Below are 18,511 nucleotides of genomic sequence, written 5' to 3' on the forward strand. Positions count from 1 at the left end.
TCAAGATAGTCATGCTAAGTTACCTAGACAGGTTTGACTTTGAAATCCTCCTGCCTCAACCTCCCAGACCGTGGGGATTATAGGAATATATCACCACACCTAGCTTAATTTTTGAGATAAGAGTCTAACACATTTGCTCAGCCTGGCCTTAAACTTGGAGCTCTTCTGCCTTCGCATTTTGAGTAGCTGGGATTATGGGCATGTGCCACTGTGCCCAGCTTTGTGGAGGTTTGGTAATTCCTCTTTCTCAGATTAAAGGTTAGTTTTTCTGTAAAAAGCTGCATAGTGAACATTCTAGACTTTGCAGCTAGGCAGCAAAACTGGAGCCAGAGTGTATATCCTTAAATGGCTACAAGTTTTTATTGACAAAATTAAGTACAGAATAATTTAATAAAATTTTCAAAAATATAGGCTTCTAGTTAGAATTACATAGGATTTGATATTTTGCTTTACTTATAAATGTCCCTTTAAGAAAAGGATTCTTAGCTCAAAAGTTATATGAAAACAGATGGTAGGACAGATATCACCTATGGGCCATAATTTGCTGACCCCTTGTGATAATAAATTATCACTGGTTTGTAATACTTCTGAGCTTGAACAAAACTCAATGCTATATTTTTGTATTCTTTAATAAAGCATTCAAAGAGAACTTTGGTCATTTTTAAGGGTTTAAATATAATTTTTATTTAAATATTCTGTTTGTTCTTGTGGAGAGAATGAGGTCTTGCCACTCAGCATTCTTGTGAGTGTCCAGTCTTGTGAGAATTTGTTGAGTTTTCAAAGAAGTAAAAACTTTTAAGAAGCAACTTTGAGGAAGAATGAGGTCTATAACAGCTGGTCCTAAGGACAGAGACTTTAGTATAGTTTTGAGTATTAAATGTTTTATATAATATATGAAGCAGAAAACTAAATGACTTTTTAGTATTAAAGTTTAATATCGAGTCCATCCCACTTTGTGTTTGTTGTTGTTGTTGTTGTTTATACGATAAAAAAAGTGTTACAGGGCAAGCAAAGCCTTTTGTCAAATGGCTCATATTTTCAATTGTGAGCATAATGACTTCTATTCCTGTCGCTATTTTCAAGCTTTTGAAATGAATATTGTATAGTTAACATGCAAACCCACAATCTACTCACAACTGATTTTTATTTTTCTAGGATTTCTGTCTGTGTAAGATATACTCTTTCCCCAGTAATGCAATGTATATATACTATATCATAGCCCTGTTCCTAATGTAACTTATACACAGCATGCAGTTAACTGTCCTCTAGTATGAGACTTATGTCTGTGGTGGCAATCACTAAAATGTCTGTCTGGTGGTGTGATGTTTTAGGATTTGAATATTTGGTGTTTCTTGGTTTGTTGCAATTTCATATTTTCATACAAGTTTGATCTGTTTACCTTTTGTTTTTGTGTCCTTTCTTTCTGTGTTCTCCCCACCTCTCTGCTACACCTTTCTTTTGGCAAAGATGAGGATTTCTGCCTTCAACATACATTGTTGGTCTTGTCTTCTGTTTTTGTTAGGAGGGACAGCAGTGTGATAAAAGAGGAAATCAAAGCCTTTCTTGCCAATCGGAGGATTTCCCAAGCAGTTGTTGCACAGGTAACAGGTAAGAGCTGAAGAGCCCTTTATTCTGGAATCGTGTCTGTTCTCTGCCTTCTGTGCAGATGTTGAGTTTGTTTGCATTTCTGCATTGCAGTGCAGATCTGTCAACTTAGGCACAATAATGTACACCGTGACTTAAGACCATTGTCTCTCATATCACGGAACTTCTCCAGTGATTTTTTTTTTCTTTTACTTGTGCTAGTAGATTTTATAGCATTCATAATAAGCAGGAAATTCCCTATTTTGCGACTAAAAGGGTTTCTCTTGTTTTCTTTTAATTGAAATAGAGCTTATAACACATGCACATCCAGCTACTATCTGCATTTCATATTTTTTAAAGCATTGCAGTCCTCCAAATCTAATTCCTGATTTTACCTTTTAAGAAACAATTCATGAAGGTAAAGGAAGTTTTTTTTAACTACTTTTCTGATGTGAAAGCTTTTCCTCAAACTATTGCTGAGAAGATGAGAGTTACATTGTCTTCTCTTTGTTCTTTATATCCCATCCCATTCTCCACCCCAGTCCAAGCCTCATCCCTAGTATGTGGTGTATATATGTCATTCTCTAGCCAGATTACATTTTTTATGAAGTTATTAAATTTGAGTGTAGTATGTCTTTTCTTTGTTAGTATGTGGTCTTCCTTTCTTGGAATTTAATGATATCCAAAAATATTAACCATGCTTTAGTCATTAGAAGAAACAAACTCTTGCAGCTACGTTTCATAGTTACTGTATTGTATTTTTATAATGGTAAATAGAAAATCTGATTTCTCCCTCTTTTTTTTTTTAAACATGCTGTCACTTAGGAAGCTATGTGATGGCTATTTGTCCTCTATGCCTCCTGTAGTTTTCTTCTATAATGAAAGAAACACTTGGATTTATTCTTCAACAGTACCTTCCAATTTTAAGGTACTCTTTTTCTTCTGTACACATTGATACTTTTGAAGCTAATTTACCTAAGAGGTTTTTGCTGACCATTAATTCAGTTAAAAATGAAATTTAGATATATTAAATTTCATTTCAAATATCTAAGCTTACCCAGTCTTTTTTGTTTATTTGTTTGTTTGGTTTGGTTTAAGTGAGGCAGTCTCTCTGTGTAGTCAGACTGGCCTTGAACTCACTTTGTAGCCTAAGCTAGCCTTGAATTTGCAGTGATGCTCCTACCTCAGCCTCCCAAGTTCTGGGATTGTAAGCGTAGCCATGACTCCTAATTTCACCCAATCTTTTATAATGTGTGTGTTACATCAGTAATATATTTTGTAAATGACCCTTGTTCGTGATAAAAGACTTTTAAGATACATCCTTTCATATAAAGTTCTTAGAACTGAAGAAGGGTATATGAATTTAACTGTTGTAGTCTCTAGGTATTTGTCAGTTTTTCTAAGGAAAGATTTATTTTGTCTTAAATTCTTTATCTTCAAGGACTAAGTCATGGTGCTTAAGAAATAGTATAAGGGCAAGTTATACATGTTTAACTAAAATTAACTGATGTGTTGGTCTATGGAGAAGATGGAATGTTGTCTTTTTGCACTTTTATTTCAGCCTCCATGATTAAAAGCAGTACTATCTTCTAGTTTGCAAACCAAAAAGACAAACAAAATTATAGTTTTATAGACCAATGTTACAAAGTTGCTTTGGTTCATGTGAAAATATTTCTGAGTATGTTGAATGCACTGAATCTTGAATCAGCTTGGATTTTTAAACTGGCTTTGAAACCTGTCCAACACTGATGTAAATCATAATAAGATACCTTTGAATAGCATTGCTTAGGCATGTCTAAAAACATTACATGTACCATAATGAGCTGAATATGATACATCAAATATTGTCATTTTGGAAAAGGAAACTGAAAGAAGTTTCCACATCTTGCTATTCAAAATGTAGTCCATAAAATAGCAGGATTGGTGTCACCCAGAAGCTTGTTAGACAGCTACCATATATAACTGTAGAGATAGCATTTATATCTTACAATATCCCCAAGTGATCTAGGTGTGAAAATACTTTTCTAGGAGACTGGTAAACTTTCCTGATCTTAATTTCGGTGGATTGGAATTGCTTAACATTGCCTTGCTTGGTAGTATACTGTCTCCTGTTTTTGAAAGCAAGAGTTGAAAAAGGTAATTCCTTAAAATGTGACTCCAATTTCCTTTTTTATTTTTATTTATTTATTTTTTCATTGAGTTGATTGGTACTTTTTAAGGATACAGTACAGTTACATTTATCATTGGGATCTTCCAACTTCCTTTTTTATTGCCATCTTCTGTTCAGTATATTCCCTGTCTGAGTTCAACTGCTTTCAATTTTCAGAGTGCTGTTTAATTGGATGATTCTCAGTCCTTCATGGTATGTAGTAGGCCTCATCATAGCTTTATTTATTTCTTTTAACCAATATTACCTCAGTTATTATGCTCATTTGGTTTGGGTATAATTCTTACATTCTAGTATAATTAATTATATTTAGTTCGCCACCCTGAGGATTACTACTCCTCTCAGTTATCATTGTAGAGTAATATCCTTCAAAGACTGTGACTTTTTCCTACATATGCTCAGAGAGTCTCACATTGTATATGTTCCATAAACATTTCACATTTACCTAGTTAGCATATAGAACTACTTTGTGGAGTAAGGGGAGTATTACACCGTAAACAAGGAGTTAACACAAACTATGCATGTGAAAAATTGTCCAGTATAACTTCTCCAGGAGTAATATTTACTCAACAAATGCTGCATGCAATTATGTCCATAAAGAATTTGCAATTTTCTTTTATTGACAAGGCTGGAGAATGAGGATAATTGATAACCAGATTGGTTCATTTGTCCTGTGGGTCATCTTACTGAATTCATGTATTTCTCATGTATTACTTAAGTACATTACACTTTCCATCCCACCTGTCCAGCCCTCGAGTCTAAGAGGGACAGAGCTCATTGCAGAGATGAGGTCTTGCTAGAGAATAGTGAATTAATGAGAACCTAAATGAAGTCTGGCCTCATAATTGATCCATCAAGGATAAGAACCTTTCTGGATAAGGAAACCTGCTAGTCACCTAGAGCTCATTCCCTGAAATATCTTGATTATATAAACACAGTTTTCTGTCTTTAAACAAGTTAGTCAAGTGTATCTTAAAAGAATATCTATGTGATGAGATCAGCCCTAAAGTTTGGGATGTGGTATTCTAGAATCTTATCCTTTATCAAATCCCTTTAAAGTCATTTAAGGTCAACTCTAATATATGAAATCAACCTTGATATAAAAATGAGAACAAATGGTGCATAACAAAAGAAAATGCTAAATAACAAAGTGTAGTGAGGTGCAAAATTATAACACATGTGTTGTTCCAGAAACAAACAGAGATTTCTTTTTATAGATTTGGAGGATTTCTATAATAAGATAAACAAGAAGTTCATGGGTGGGGTCTGTATAAGTAATATCCTACTGATAGGAAAAATGACAGTATAAACAGGATATAATAACAGTGCCTGCTGAATTTCCAGCATGTTATTTGCAGCTTTCTTCACAGTCACAGCTGCTCCCACCAACGGTGGATTTTTATCTCTGTAAGACATTGGCCAAGATTCTAAATTCTAACAATGATGAGGTGGTGAGCATAGCCTTTACTTTAGTAACAAACACATGTATTGTATATTTGCTTTCAGGCTAACATGTGTTCCTAGACTGTTTACAGATTCTTAAAACATAATTTTTTACAAATGACCTCTGGGAAAAAAATCAGGCTTGAAGAATGGTAAATGGCAGAACTTGATGGATGCTTCTCAGCCAAAGAAATAACACTAGTTGAGTTCATGTCTTAGAAAAAATAAATATGTGGAAGAAGAAAAACATTTAACACTTCTGAATTTTAAAAAACATTGCATTACAATTTTATATTTTTTTGAAATTTTAACAGAATTTTAGGGTTTTTTTTTTTTTTTCTTTCTGGCATTAGATTGTCTTATGACCTGGATTCTCAATTTCCTTTTTAAAAGAAGATGTGTTTTGACTAAATAGTTTTTGTCTTGTTCCATTTAGGCTGGCAACTATAACAAAATACATAAACTGGGTAGTTTCTCATAGTTCTGGGAACTGGAAAAGTCCAGGATCAAGGCCAATTCAGTGTCTCGTGAGCACCTGCTCCTGGCATAGACTGTGCCTTCTTACTGTGTCTTCTCAGGGGCGAGGCATCGCTCTGGCTCTGGACCTTTTTCTCCGGGCACTAATTCCATTCTTGAAGGTTCCAACCCACATGACCTAATCATCCCTAAAGGTGCCCTTCTTAATACCCTCACCTTGAGGATGACAATTTCAGAATGTGAATTTTAGGGAGATATAAATGCTCAGAACATAGCAATTTGCAAGTATCTTTAGCTGTTAAATTCTGTTCTGTTTTTAAACTGGAAATGCGTTTCACAGGCATGTATCTCACATGTATCTAGGGATTTTTCATCACCAAAATGTAAGAATTCATGTAAAGTTCTGAACTGGTTTTAGAAGTATTCCAACTATATTCAAATCACTTCCCTTATTTATTTCTCTTAAACATGAAGGATGAAAATGTTACATGTTATGTTGTTATATTACATTATAAAATACTACAGTGTGACTTGTTTGCAGAGTTGAAGAAATTACTATAGTGATCTTTTTTGTAATCATAGGACGTCAGACCAGATACTGAATACCAATTAACCTGCCAGTGTACTCCTTTAAAGACATGAACTTCTTTTTCTAGATCAGTTTTAGGTTCACAGCAAAACTGAGCAGAAGCTAGGATTTCCCATGCCTGCCTTCCCACCCTCTGTACATAGCCTCCCCCACTGTCACCATCCATTGTAATGTCATTGTCAACTCAAGTCCGTAGTTTACATTGTGTTCCTTCTTTTCATTTTGAATTTTTCCACAGCTTTTTATTAGAGCATATTTGTTATAAAGATCATCGGGCTTTACTTTGGCAGATTGGTGTGTGCGTGTATAGGAGGTTTCCTCTTGGCATTGCATATTCCATAGAGTTTGCACAAAATGCCTCATGATGTGAATCCACCATTGTAGTCTCACATAGGGTACTTTCACTGCCCTCAGTTTGCATCCCTTGCCCCCATCTCTTGGCAACCACTGATGTTTTTACCATCTCCATATTTTTTACTTTTTCCAGAATGTCATATGGTTGGAATCATGTAGAATATAGCTTCAGATTGACATCTTTTACTTTAGTAATGATGCATTTAAGTTTCCTCTCTGTCTTTTTAAATTTTTGATTAGTATGTTTGTCCGCTATACCTCTTCATAGCTTGATAGCTCTTTTTTAGTGCTGAATATTTCATTTTTTAGATGTGCCACAGTTGATTCATATATTGCAGGACATACTCATTTCTTTCAAGTTTTAGCAATTACGAATAAAGTTCCTATTTTAAAAGTAAGATTTATGTCTACATTAGAAAAGCCAGCTGGGCACTGTGGCACAGGCCTGTAATCCTAGCACTCTGGGAAGCTGAGTCAGGAAGATCTCAAATTTGAGCCCAGTCTGGGCAAATTAGCTCAATGTGAGGTCCCTGGGATCAGTTCCTACTACTGGAAAAAAAAAAGGAGGGAGAAGGAGGGGAAACAACATCAGTAGAGCAGAAATCACAGATAATGGAATAGCCCTGTTATAATACAATCAGATATAATTCATCTTCCTCATTTAGCAATATTTCTGTCAACTCCTACCTAACAGATTTTACCAGTTTTTAGTAGATCTTTAATTTCAAGGCTATATATTATCTGTCTCTGCAAGATAGACAGTTTATTTGTGTGAGATATAGCTGTCTCCAAATTGAAAAGGTTTAGACATTTTATTTCTGTAGGGAGAAAATCTTTTTACATTTGCCAGTGCTTCTTTTGCAGAGTGCATTTTGGGATTTTTCTCTTGCCTTGCAGGCTCTAGAGAATGCTAGATGCTGTCCTATGGTTTAAAATTTTTTACTTTTTATATATTTAGCTTCTGTCTTCTTCAGTTTGTTGGCAGACTGTACTTTATGGCCCACATAAGTTACCTTTTTCTCCCCCTACCCCCAATCCAGTAGGAATAAAAACAGCATCTTCTATATCTAAATGGCCATATTTTCTCACTTTGGTGACAACTAAGTGAGAAATTGGGCTGAAAATAATTTTAGAAGATACTCTTTGTTGTTAGAAAAACAGTTCTCTGTAATTAGTGAAATTCTTTTGCCCTGCTTGGTCTTTCATCATCTCAAATTCAATGGACAGGACTCTACACTATTTTTAATGTAAAAGTTAGAACAGTTGGTTGTTAAGTATAAAATGACAATCATCCTTTCTTTGTACCTATATTTTAAGTACAAACTTCATTTGAACAAATTTAATTCTGCTATAGTCCTTGCCAGTAACTTATAGAGGTTAGCTGAAATGAGAGCCCCCCCCATAGTAATTTTCTTTTCTTTTTGTGATTTTTTGAAGCAGGGTCTCACTGTGTAATGCAGGCTGACCTTGAGCTTACTGTGTAGCCCAGGATGGCCTCAAAGTTGTGGTGATCCTCCTGCCTCAGCCTCCGAGTGCTGGAATTACAGGTATACACCACCATGCCAAGCTCCAGTTAGTAATTTTCACTTGTTTTTCTCCAATTATTTTTCCCAAGATTGTGGAGAAAAGCCTGTACTATACCTAAAGTACACTAAGGTTCCTAAAGTTTCTTTGCCTTTGGTAACATATTTATTTACCTAACATATTTAATTTTCCTTATAAAATAAAAAATAAGGATAAATGTCTCACCCTAGTGAGAAAATCAGAAGGCATCTTTGTGGTAAAATGGCAAAACTTAAAGTTCAGCAGTTGTTCAGGTTGGTTTTACATTACAATACAAATAGCTTTCTGCAGAAGGCAGCTCTGAAAACACTAATGCTATTTTTTTTTTATAAACTAAAGGTACACCACGTTATGCATTAAGGAATTACTCTCTTAACCTAACATTTTTACTTAGAGGCCTTCAATCAAAAGATTCAGATCCTTCGGTTCACGAGCGTGATGATTGGGTGTTCATGCTGTATGCATGAGTTGTGCCTCCCTCAACTCTTGTTACGAAGTCGGCACATTACCCTTCTGATCTGAAAAAATATTCAACATCAGTTGCTACAAATAATTTGTCAGAAAGATGTACAAGATTGAGACTGTACAGTCCAAGGTTTAATTCTGTGGTAGAATAATGGGTAGTTACTAAATGTAGTCAAGTAAGGAACTGATGCTTGAACTAACTGTACTACAACACCTCTTGTTTATATGGAAGACATAAAAATTTGAAGTTGTTCAATATTTATTTAGTGCCTTTTGAAAAGCTTTTAATATCAGAATATATTGACCTCAGTTAAATTTGACTATGCAGTTTGGCCCCCCAAAATGAACTTAGAAGTATACAGATCAAATATGAATTTTTTTCTTTATTTTTAAAATCACTTTTATTAAGATAAAGTTGCATGCTAGTACATTCCTCTGAGTTGTATCAAATTCACACAGTGGTATAATTATTACCAAAATCAAGACATAGAACATATTCATTATTCCATTAAATTATCACTCCTGTTTACAGTCAAATATTTCTCCCCACCTGCTAATCGCTGGCAACCACTAATCTGCATTCTGTCTGTATTGTTTTGCCTTTTGTAGAAATTTATGTGAATGGAATCGTTCAGTGCATACCTTTAGTTTCTGGCTTCACTTAGCATGATGCTTTTGAGATTCATTAGTGTTCTTACATGTATCATTAGTTTATAACTTCTAAATACTGAGTCCTATTCCATTGAACAAATAGAAGAAAATTAGTTTGCCCAGTGGACATTGGATTATTTCCAGGGTTTGGCTAGTATGACCATTTATCTACAAGTTTTTAGCTACATGTTTTAGTTAACCTAAAACTGGGATTGTGGGGTTTTGGAAAGTATATTTTTAACTTTTTGAGGAATAGCCAAATTGTTTTCCACAATACGGCTATACCGTCTTGCATTCTCGCCAAAGTAGTTTAGTGTTCCAGATGCTCCATGCTCTCTCCAGTGCTTGGTGTTTGTGCTTTTCTGTAAGTTTAGCCAGTCTAGTATGTATATAGTGGTATGTCACTCTACTTTTGTCTCGCATTTTCCTTATGACTAGTTATGTTGAACAGCCTTTTATAGGATTATTTGCTATTTGGGTATCTTTTTAGATGAAATGTGTCGAATCTTTGGCTTACTATTTTTAAATCAGATTAGTTTTGATGAAGTTATATTTATCTTTTTTATTCCCTTATGGATTATGTTTTTTGTGTCCTTAAAAAGGATAAAGAACAGTCTCAAAGATTTTTTTTTCTTATATTTTCTTCTAGAAGTTTTATTTTATCATAGTTTTTACATTTGGTTTTGTGGATGATTTCAAGTTAATTTTTACATATGTACGAGGTGAGGGTTGAGTCTTTTTTTTTTCACATGGAGATCTGATTGTTGGGGCACCATTTGTTGAGAACTCTAGCCTTTCCCCTTTCGAGTAAATTACCATGATTGTGAAAAAATAAATTTAATATAAAAATGTGGTATGTGGTCTGTTTCTGGGCTCTCTGTTCTGTTCTATTGATCTTTATTTCTGTCCTTATATAAATCTGAAAGTGTGAATTATTATTGCAGTGAATCTTGAAATCTTAAAGTATGTTTACTTCCAATTTTATTTTTCTTTTTTAGCATCACTGTTGACGTTCTACGTCTTTTGCATTTCTGTTGTTACTTATTTTCTCTTGTTATTTCTGTTGGGTTTGGTTGGTTGGTTGTTTTGAGACATAATCTTAAACTCCCTATAAGGCAGGCTGGCCTCAAACTCATGCAGTCCTTCTGCCTCAGCCTCCCGACTGCTAGAATTACATGTGTGTGCCATCACATCTGGCTTTCCACATACATTTTAGAACCAGCTTTTTTGGTTTCTACAAAAGTGCATTTTGTAATGAGTTTGGGGTTGGGCTTGGGTTTAATATACAGTATAATCAGTGTGGCATTAGGAATTGATGTCTTAACCATATTGGATCTCAATCTATAACATGGAATATCTCTCTACTTGTGTAGGTTTTCTTTATTTTTTCTCAACCATGTTAATAGTTTTCATTGTATAGATCTTGCACATTTTCCTTAATTCTTCTCTATTTTATTTTTTTTGTTGTTAGCACTGTTTTAATTTTTATGCCCAGTTTCTTGTATCATAGAACAATTGATTTTGTTATACTAATTGTACGTTCTGTGACCTTGCTTAGCCCATTTATTTGTTCTACTAATTTTTTAAAAATAAGTTTTTTGAATTTGTTTGTAGACAATCATCTATGAATAGAGATAATTTTACTTCTTCCTTTTCTGTGTGTATTTTTAAAATTTCTTTTTCTTGCCACATTGCACCGGTAGGCCCTTATTTCAGTCTTGACCATGTAATAAGGCAACATCCTTGGCTTGTTCTCAGTGTTGTAGAACAAGCTTGCAGTCTCCATTCTGATTCCAGCAACCATTCTGATTGCTTTTCCTTCTTGGGCTTTTCGTAAGTACCCTTTATCAAGAGGCCCTTTAAGGAGAGTTCCCTGCTGTTTCTAATTTTTAGAGTTTTAAAATTGTAATTGGATGTTATATTTTGTCAGGTGCTTTTTCTCCATCTGTTGAGATGAACATGTGATTTTTGTCTTTTGTATTCTTATTCATAGTTATCTACATTGACTTGTATTTTGGGGAAAACTCCACTCAACCATGATATTGTATATCATTCTTTTTATATTGTCTGATTTTCTGATGTTTTCTTTCTTAAGATTTGTTGCATCTGTGTTCATGAGAGGTATTATTTTGTTCATGAGAAGTTTTGATGTTTTGCTTTTTTTATTGATTTGTTCATGTCTAATTTTGCTATTGTAACACTGGCTATGAGTTGGAAAGTGTTCATTTCTCTTTATTTTCTGGACAAGTTGGTGTAGAATTGGTATGATTTCTTCCTTTAACTTATTTACTTTGAGACTGTGCCTTGACTTACCTAGGTTTAATCCTGTAAAGCTTGTTCCCTACAGTGAAGTCAGCAGCATAGAATATAAAGCAGTAGACATTATCAGGCCCTTTTTTCTTTTGCTTTGAGCATGCTAGGCAAGTGCTTTTCCACTGAGCTACATGCCTAATACTTTTCATTTTTTATTTTGAGACAAGGTTTTGTTAAATTGCTCAAGCTGGCCTCCAACTTGTTATCCTCCTGCCTCAGTTTCCTAAGTAGCTGGGATTATAGGTGTGGGCCACTAGACCCAGTGTATTGGATCTTTAATACCTTAAATTGCCAGCTCTTTCCTAAGTGATTCTACCCTTGTCAAGAACGTTTTTCTCTTGCCGGTTTCTTAGAATAACAGGATTATAGACCACAAGCTAAATTGAATTAGCTTTAGATACAGCATTGTCCCTTCCCTTTTGCTCTTGTGACAGCTGAGTAAAGAACAGTGTTTACTTGTTAAGCTATGAGATTTTTGCTTCCTGTAGTACTTCAAAAAATTTTGAGCAACCTACCTTTAGATCTCCCAAGCAGATCTATAGAAAAATCTTGGTTTTGAACCCATTCATTTTAAAGTTATGTCACCAATATGACATTACTCCAGACTTATTGTCATTGTTCTTTTGATGAGAAACTCTTAGAAACATTCCTAATGTGATCTTCTGTTTAATGTTTTGGGTCATTTTTAGAAGCTAGAAAATGCTATTTGCTCCTCTCCTTCCCTCCTGCCTTTTTTTTTTTTTTTTTTTTTTTTAAACATGGTAAGATTAAACCCAGGGCCCTTTCACTGAGCTGTATCCCCAGCCCCCAACCCATTTATGTTTTATGTTCTATTTTGAGACAAGGTCTCACTGACTTGCATAGGCTGGACTTGAACTTGCCATCTTCCTGTCTCAGCCTCCTCAAATTCTGAGATTACAGGTATGAACCACTAATAATGCCATTTTCATAAGTCTTCTCCTTTGGCAGTTTTAACAAAGATTATTCTTTGCTATGGAGCCTTTATATTGACAGATACTTTTTGAAAGGACATTTACTACCAGTTTGTCTTGATTTTTCCAGGAGATAAATGATACAGTATCATGGTATCTTTGAAATGTTTGATTTGCTAGGTTTTAAAATAATTATGTATTAAGTAAGAAGAATACCTGTTAAGCCCTGGCCAGATTCAGCTCAGAAGTCACAAGTTTGCTCTGTGTGTTTTCTGATATCAATCAGAATCACAATAGGAATTTGTTAATGTTGATGATTCTAAAATTTATTTGTAAAATATATATATATATATATGGATAAGACTATGTAAGAGAATTTTAAAGAAGATTGGGGGAAAATAATTTGATTAAATTTTCCCTACCAGACAGTAGATAATACAGTGTCATTAGATAGATAGATGTATAATATATGTTATACAGAGCAGTTTTTTAATAGACCCTTAGAAATACGGAAATTCAGCTTAAATAAAGGAAACATTTGAAATCCTTTCAGGAAATAATGTTCTCCCATTTATTGAAAAAAAATACATAGCAATATCCAACGAGAAGCAAAAATCAGTTTCCATGTATAATAAAGAACTAAATATATATACACACACACACACACACACACACACACACACACACACACACACACACATATATATGTTAGTATATTACAAAGAAAATATTCTACACTACTGTTAGAAGAAAATACTATTTTATTGTTTGAGGTAGGAAAACCTTCTCTAATACTTAAAACCCAAAACATAAATTTGGATAGCTGTAACTATGAAAAATTTTAAGTATATACGCAGTAAATTATACTCTAGGCAGAATTCATAGTGAAAGATATTTGCAGCATATAGAGCAAAAGCTTGGTATTTATGATATGTCAAAAACTCCTAAAGGTATTATGAAAGCAGAAAATGAGCTGAAAAGTCTGCGAAGGGTATCAGTGTATAACTTATGTAAGACAAAGTATAAATGGCAAATAAACATATAAAAGGATTTGAAGTCTCTTGAAAAATTAAATAACATTTTAATTATAAGATAACGAGGGGGTTGCTTGTTAAAGCAGCAAACATGAAAAGGTTGAGGAACACTTCTGGTCCACTTTTGGCCACTGTTACCCTGAAAAAACAATAAAAACAAACAAAAATAGAAGAAAAACTTATCTTCAATGAAGCAGTAGTAGAACCTTAAAACAGATTAAAGCAAGGAAGGATTCCAGTTCAAAACAAAAAAAAATGATGGGCACTGACTGACATGTGCCTCCTCCATTATGGAGAAGGAACTAACTCCCTGAAAGAATCTTAATTATGAAAGGCTAATCTGTGATCTTTTGCTTAAAGATTAACGATTTCAAGGGATGAATCAAGAAAAATAATCGGAATGTTTCTGTACAGGAGCAGTTTAATGTAGAAATTCCCTATCTATCAGCAGTCATTTCCCTGTTCTTCCAGTCCCTGGCACCTAACAAGCACTAATTTACTTTGTGCCTCTAGATTTACTTATAGGCAAATTTCTAGACATTCATACATCATGTGAACTTCTGTGTCTGGCTTCCTTTCACTTAGCATGTTTTCAAGGTTCATGCATGTTGAAGTTCACACATGTATTAGCATTTCATTCCTTTACATAAGTGAATAATACTCCATTTTGTTGATGTACCACATTTTATCTGTTTAGCAGATAATGAGCATTTGTATTATTTATACTTATTGGCTATTATAAATGCTATATTGCCGGGGATTTATCTCAGTGGTTCCGCCGCCTGCCTTGCAGTTTGATCCTTGGTACCAAAAAAAAAAAAATTGCTATGAATATTTGTGTTCAAGTGTTTGTGCAGACAGATTCTCAGGAAAATATACCTAAGAATGGAATTGCTGGATCATGGGTCAGAGACTAGTCTGTTTAATGTTCGGAAGAACTTCCAAAACATGATTTGCCCTCCCCCCACACACACCAGTATGGGTGCTTGGACCCCAGAGACTTTACACTTAGGTACATCCCTAGCCTCCCCCACTTTTTAATTGCCATTGTGAGAAAGAATCTGGCTGAGTTGCCCAGGCTGGGCTCATTCTCAGGATCCTGTGCTTCAAAGATTACAGGCATGCGCCACTACACTCTGTTACAGTTTGCCATTTCATAGACACACTCCCAACATATAAGGATTTTTTTGTGTCTTCTTTGGAGAAATGTTTAGTCAGATTCTTTGTTCGTTTTTAATTGGGTTAATCATAGATAGAAGTTTCTTGTTGGTTATAGGTTTGCAGATATTTTCCCTCAATTCTCTCAATTTGTGGCTTCTAAAAAAATTTTTTTCTTTTTTACTGGGGCTTGAACCCTGGGTGTCATGCATGCTAGGCAAGCATTCAGCTACTGAACTATGTTCCCATCCCTCTCCATCTCCACCTTTTTTGTTTGTTTATTTGTTTTTGTTTTTAGGAGACAGGTTCTCAGTAAGTTACCCAGATTGACCCAGAACTTGGGGCCCTCTGCCTCACTCCGTGGAATATCTGGGGGCTGGTGGTGGTGGTGGTGGTGGTGGTGTGTGTGTAACTTTTCCTTTGGTGTGTTTCTGTTGTTTCAGGTTTGGGGTATGGGTGTTTTTTTTTTTTTGATGTCTGGTCTCTCTTTGTAGCCCAGGCCTCTAACTCATCATCGTCTAACTGCTACCTCAGCCTTCTGAGTGTCCATTTCACATTCTTGATAGTGTCCTTTTAAGTTCGCATACTTCTGGTTTTGGTAAAGTTCATATTTTTGTTGCTTCTGCTTATAGGATCTCACCTGAGAAACCATTGCCTAATGCATATTGAGCAGATTTATATGTGTCTTTTCTTCTAAGTATTTTATACTTTTAGCTCTTAGGTTTGTATATGTGACTCACTTAGAATTAATTTTTGTATAGTATATGTGAGAAAGGGATCCAGCATCATTCCTTTTTTTCTTTTCTTTTCTCTTATTTCTCCTTTTTTTTTTTTTTTTTTTTCTTTTTTTTCCTTTTTTTTTTTTTTTTTTTTGTAGACGGATTCTCAATAGGTAGTTCAGGCTGGCTTGAACTCACTCTGCAGCCCAGGCTATTCTGGAACTCAAGGCAATCCTCCTGCCTCAGCCTCCTGAGTATTGAGATTACAGTTGTGGACCACCCCAGTCAGGTCCAACATCATTCTTTTACAAGTAGATGTCCCAATCCTATTTGTTGAAAAGACTACTGCTTGCCTGTCAAATGTTCTTAGTACAGTGCTGCCTTAGTTTATGAACTTAATTAACTGTGACCAGAGTCGTGGAAAGAATTAAGTTCATGAGCCAAGGTACCACTATACTCTGATAGAAATCTAATTGACCATAAATATATTGACTCTTAATTCTGTCCCAATGATCTGAAGTGTATCTTTATGGCAGTACACAGTCTTAGTTACTGTAGCTTGATAGAAAATTTTGAAATGTTGGTTTTGGTTGTTGTTGTCTATTGTTTTTGAGGAACTGGGGATTGAATCCAGGACCTTTGCACCTAGCTGCATCCTAAAAACTTTTTTTTTTTAATGTTTTCATTTTGAGACAGGGTCTCACTATAAGTTGCCCAGGCTGGCCTTGAAGTTGTTATCCTCCTGCTTCAGCCTCCCTGTGTGCTGGGATCACACTTATCTGTAGTTTTCTTTGCTTGCAATGGTGTTTTCTGGTTTGGGTGTCAGGAATGATCCTAAGCCTTGTAAAATGAGTTGGGAAGTGTTGGCTGTTTTTTCTAGAAAGTTATTTTATTTTATCTTGGTTATGTGTTTGGTGGTATATAGTTGTTTATAGAATTTCCTTATAACCTTTTTTATTTCTATAAGGCAATTTAGTAGTGTCTTTTTTATTCATGCTTATAGTAATTGGAGTCATCTGTCTTTTTCTTGGTCAGTGTATCTGAAGGTTTTATCAATTTTGTAGATCTGTTTCAAGATCCATCTTTTGGTTGTATTATTTCTTTTCCTATTTGCCATAGAGCTAATTCTTCTTTTCTGAGTATTTAAGGTAGAAAGCAATGTTTGGGATTTGAAATATTTTTTCTTTTTCACTGATGCATTTAAAACTATAAACTTCCCTATAAAAATTGCATAGCTTCTTCATCATGTAAATTTGGATCAGTTGTTTTAATCATCTCAAAGTATTTCATAATTTCCCTTATGATTTCCTCTTTGATCCATTGGTTAGAAGTTTAGTGTTTAATTTCCTTGTGTTTTATCTTTATTTTTTCTTTTTCTCCCAGCTCTCATTCTTTTTTTTTCTTTCTTTTCCATCCATGTGTGTATTTGGCATGTACTCTGCCACGGAGCTACAACCTCAGAACCTGCTACTAACTTCTGATTTCATTCCATTATAATAGGAATGAAATTATGTGATTTCAGTCCTTTAAAAATTTGTTGAGAATGGCTCAATGGCCTGACATATTCCGAAGACTGTTCTGTATATACTTTACCCCTCTAGTTTAAAGATCTTAATTAACTTCAGCTTTTATTCAAGAATTAGGTGCCACTTCATTCCATAAAGATAATAAATATTCCCTCCATATACATTTAAGAATAGTGTGTTTTCTGCTGTTCTATTGATGTTTGTTAGGTCTGGTTTGTTTAATGTTGTTGATTTCTTCTGTTTCCATGTTGATTTCTTTCTTGTTGTTTTTGCTCTTGAAAGTGGAGTATGGACATCTCTAACTGATACTGTTGACTTACCTGTTTCTTCCTTTAATTCTTGTCAGTTGTTACATCATAAATTTTGAAGCCCTGTGTTTTGATGCAGAGATATTTTAAATTATATCTTCATCATGAATTGACCTTTCTATCATTAAAAATGTCTTACATAGTAATAAGTTTTATCTTAAAATTATTTTGTCTGATGTTGGTATTTAAGTGGCCCTTGAGTTTTCACTTGGCTATTGTTTGCATGGCATTTCTTTTTCCATTCTTTAGCTTTTAACCTATTTGTGTCTTTGAATCTAAAATCTGTCTCTTGTAGACATCATACAGTTAGATAATGTTTTTCAACCATTCTGCTAATATCTATCTTCCTATCAAATGTTTAATCTATTTAAATGTAATTTAATTATGATAGGGTTTATATCTGCCTCTTTAATTTCAATACTACAGATAAACTTAGCTTCATTTTCTCCCTCCTTTGTGCCATTGTCATACAAATTATATGTTAATACATTGTGTACTCTTAGTTTTCTAATTATTGTACTATATAGTTTTCTTTTAAATAAAATAGAGGTAGAAAGGAGAAATAGATAATAACACATTCTTGTCTTTTATATGTTTATCTATGAAGCTTTCTTTACTGCCACTTTTGATTTCTTTGTACATATTCAGATTACTGCTTAATGTCCTTGTATTTCAGCTTGACTAGCTTTAATATTTCTTATGGGGAAGCCTGCTGCTACCAGATTCTCTGAAATTTTGTTCATCAGGCAATGTCCTATTGTCTTTTTCCCATGGCTTTTGGCTTCTGATGAGAGATAATGTTATTGGGCATTGCTAATAACTAATAATTTATTTTTCCTTTCTGCTTTCAAGTGTTTTCTTTATCTTTGGTTTTTAGTAGTTTATGACATTTCTAGGTGTGGATCTCTTTGAGTTACCCTACTTGAAGATCTGCAAGTATCTTAAGTACATTGTTTTTCATCAAATTTTTCATTATTTTCTCAAGATGTTCTTCCTTCATTTTTCTCTTAGATTCCTATTATGTGAATTTGGCATGCATAATACTACCCCACAAGTTTCTGAAGCCTTGCTCCATTTTCTTTCTTTCTTTCTTTCTTTTTCTTCTGTTTTTCATAATAAGTCATTTCACTTGATCTATCATCAGATTTGCTGCTGCTGATTTTTTTCTTCTAGTTAATACCTGTTATTGAGTGCCTCTAATAAGTTTTTTTTTTTTTTTTTTTTTTTT

The 18,511-nt window shown here is 34.3% G+C and overlaps 1 protein-coding gene and 1 non-coding gene across 11 annotated transcripts in view; both read left to right on the top strand.

Moving 5' to 3' along the window:
• Hmbox1 (homeobox containing 1) overlaps positions 1-18,511 on the top strand; it is a 153,642-nt gene that overhangs the window by 76,284 nt on the left and 58,847 nt on the right. For all 10 annotated transcript variants that reach the window (XM_019207477.2, XM_010623051.3, XM_010623071.3 and 7 more), the window contains one exon: positions 1,523-1,608. In XM_019207477.2, the coding sequence (XP_019063022.1) occupies positions 1,523-1,608 (86 nt within the window). The remainder of the gene's footprint in view (positions 1-1,522; positions 1,609-18,511) is intronic.
• LOC117286834 lies at positions 8,595-8,696 on the top strand. Its single transcript, XR_004517933.1, has one exon. It is a non-coding gene; the product is annotated as a small nucleolar RNA U13 (small nucleolar RNA).

The sequence above is a fragment of the Fukomys damarensis genome, unplaced genomic scaffold, assembly GCF_012274545.1.
Source record: "Fukomys damarensis isolate Sample0158 unplaced genomic scaffold, DMR_v1.0_HiC HiC_scaffold_18, whole genome shotgun sequence".
Lineage (NCBI taxonomy): Eukaryota > Metazoa > Chordata > Mammalia > Rodentia > Bathyergidae > Fukomys > Fukomys damarensis.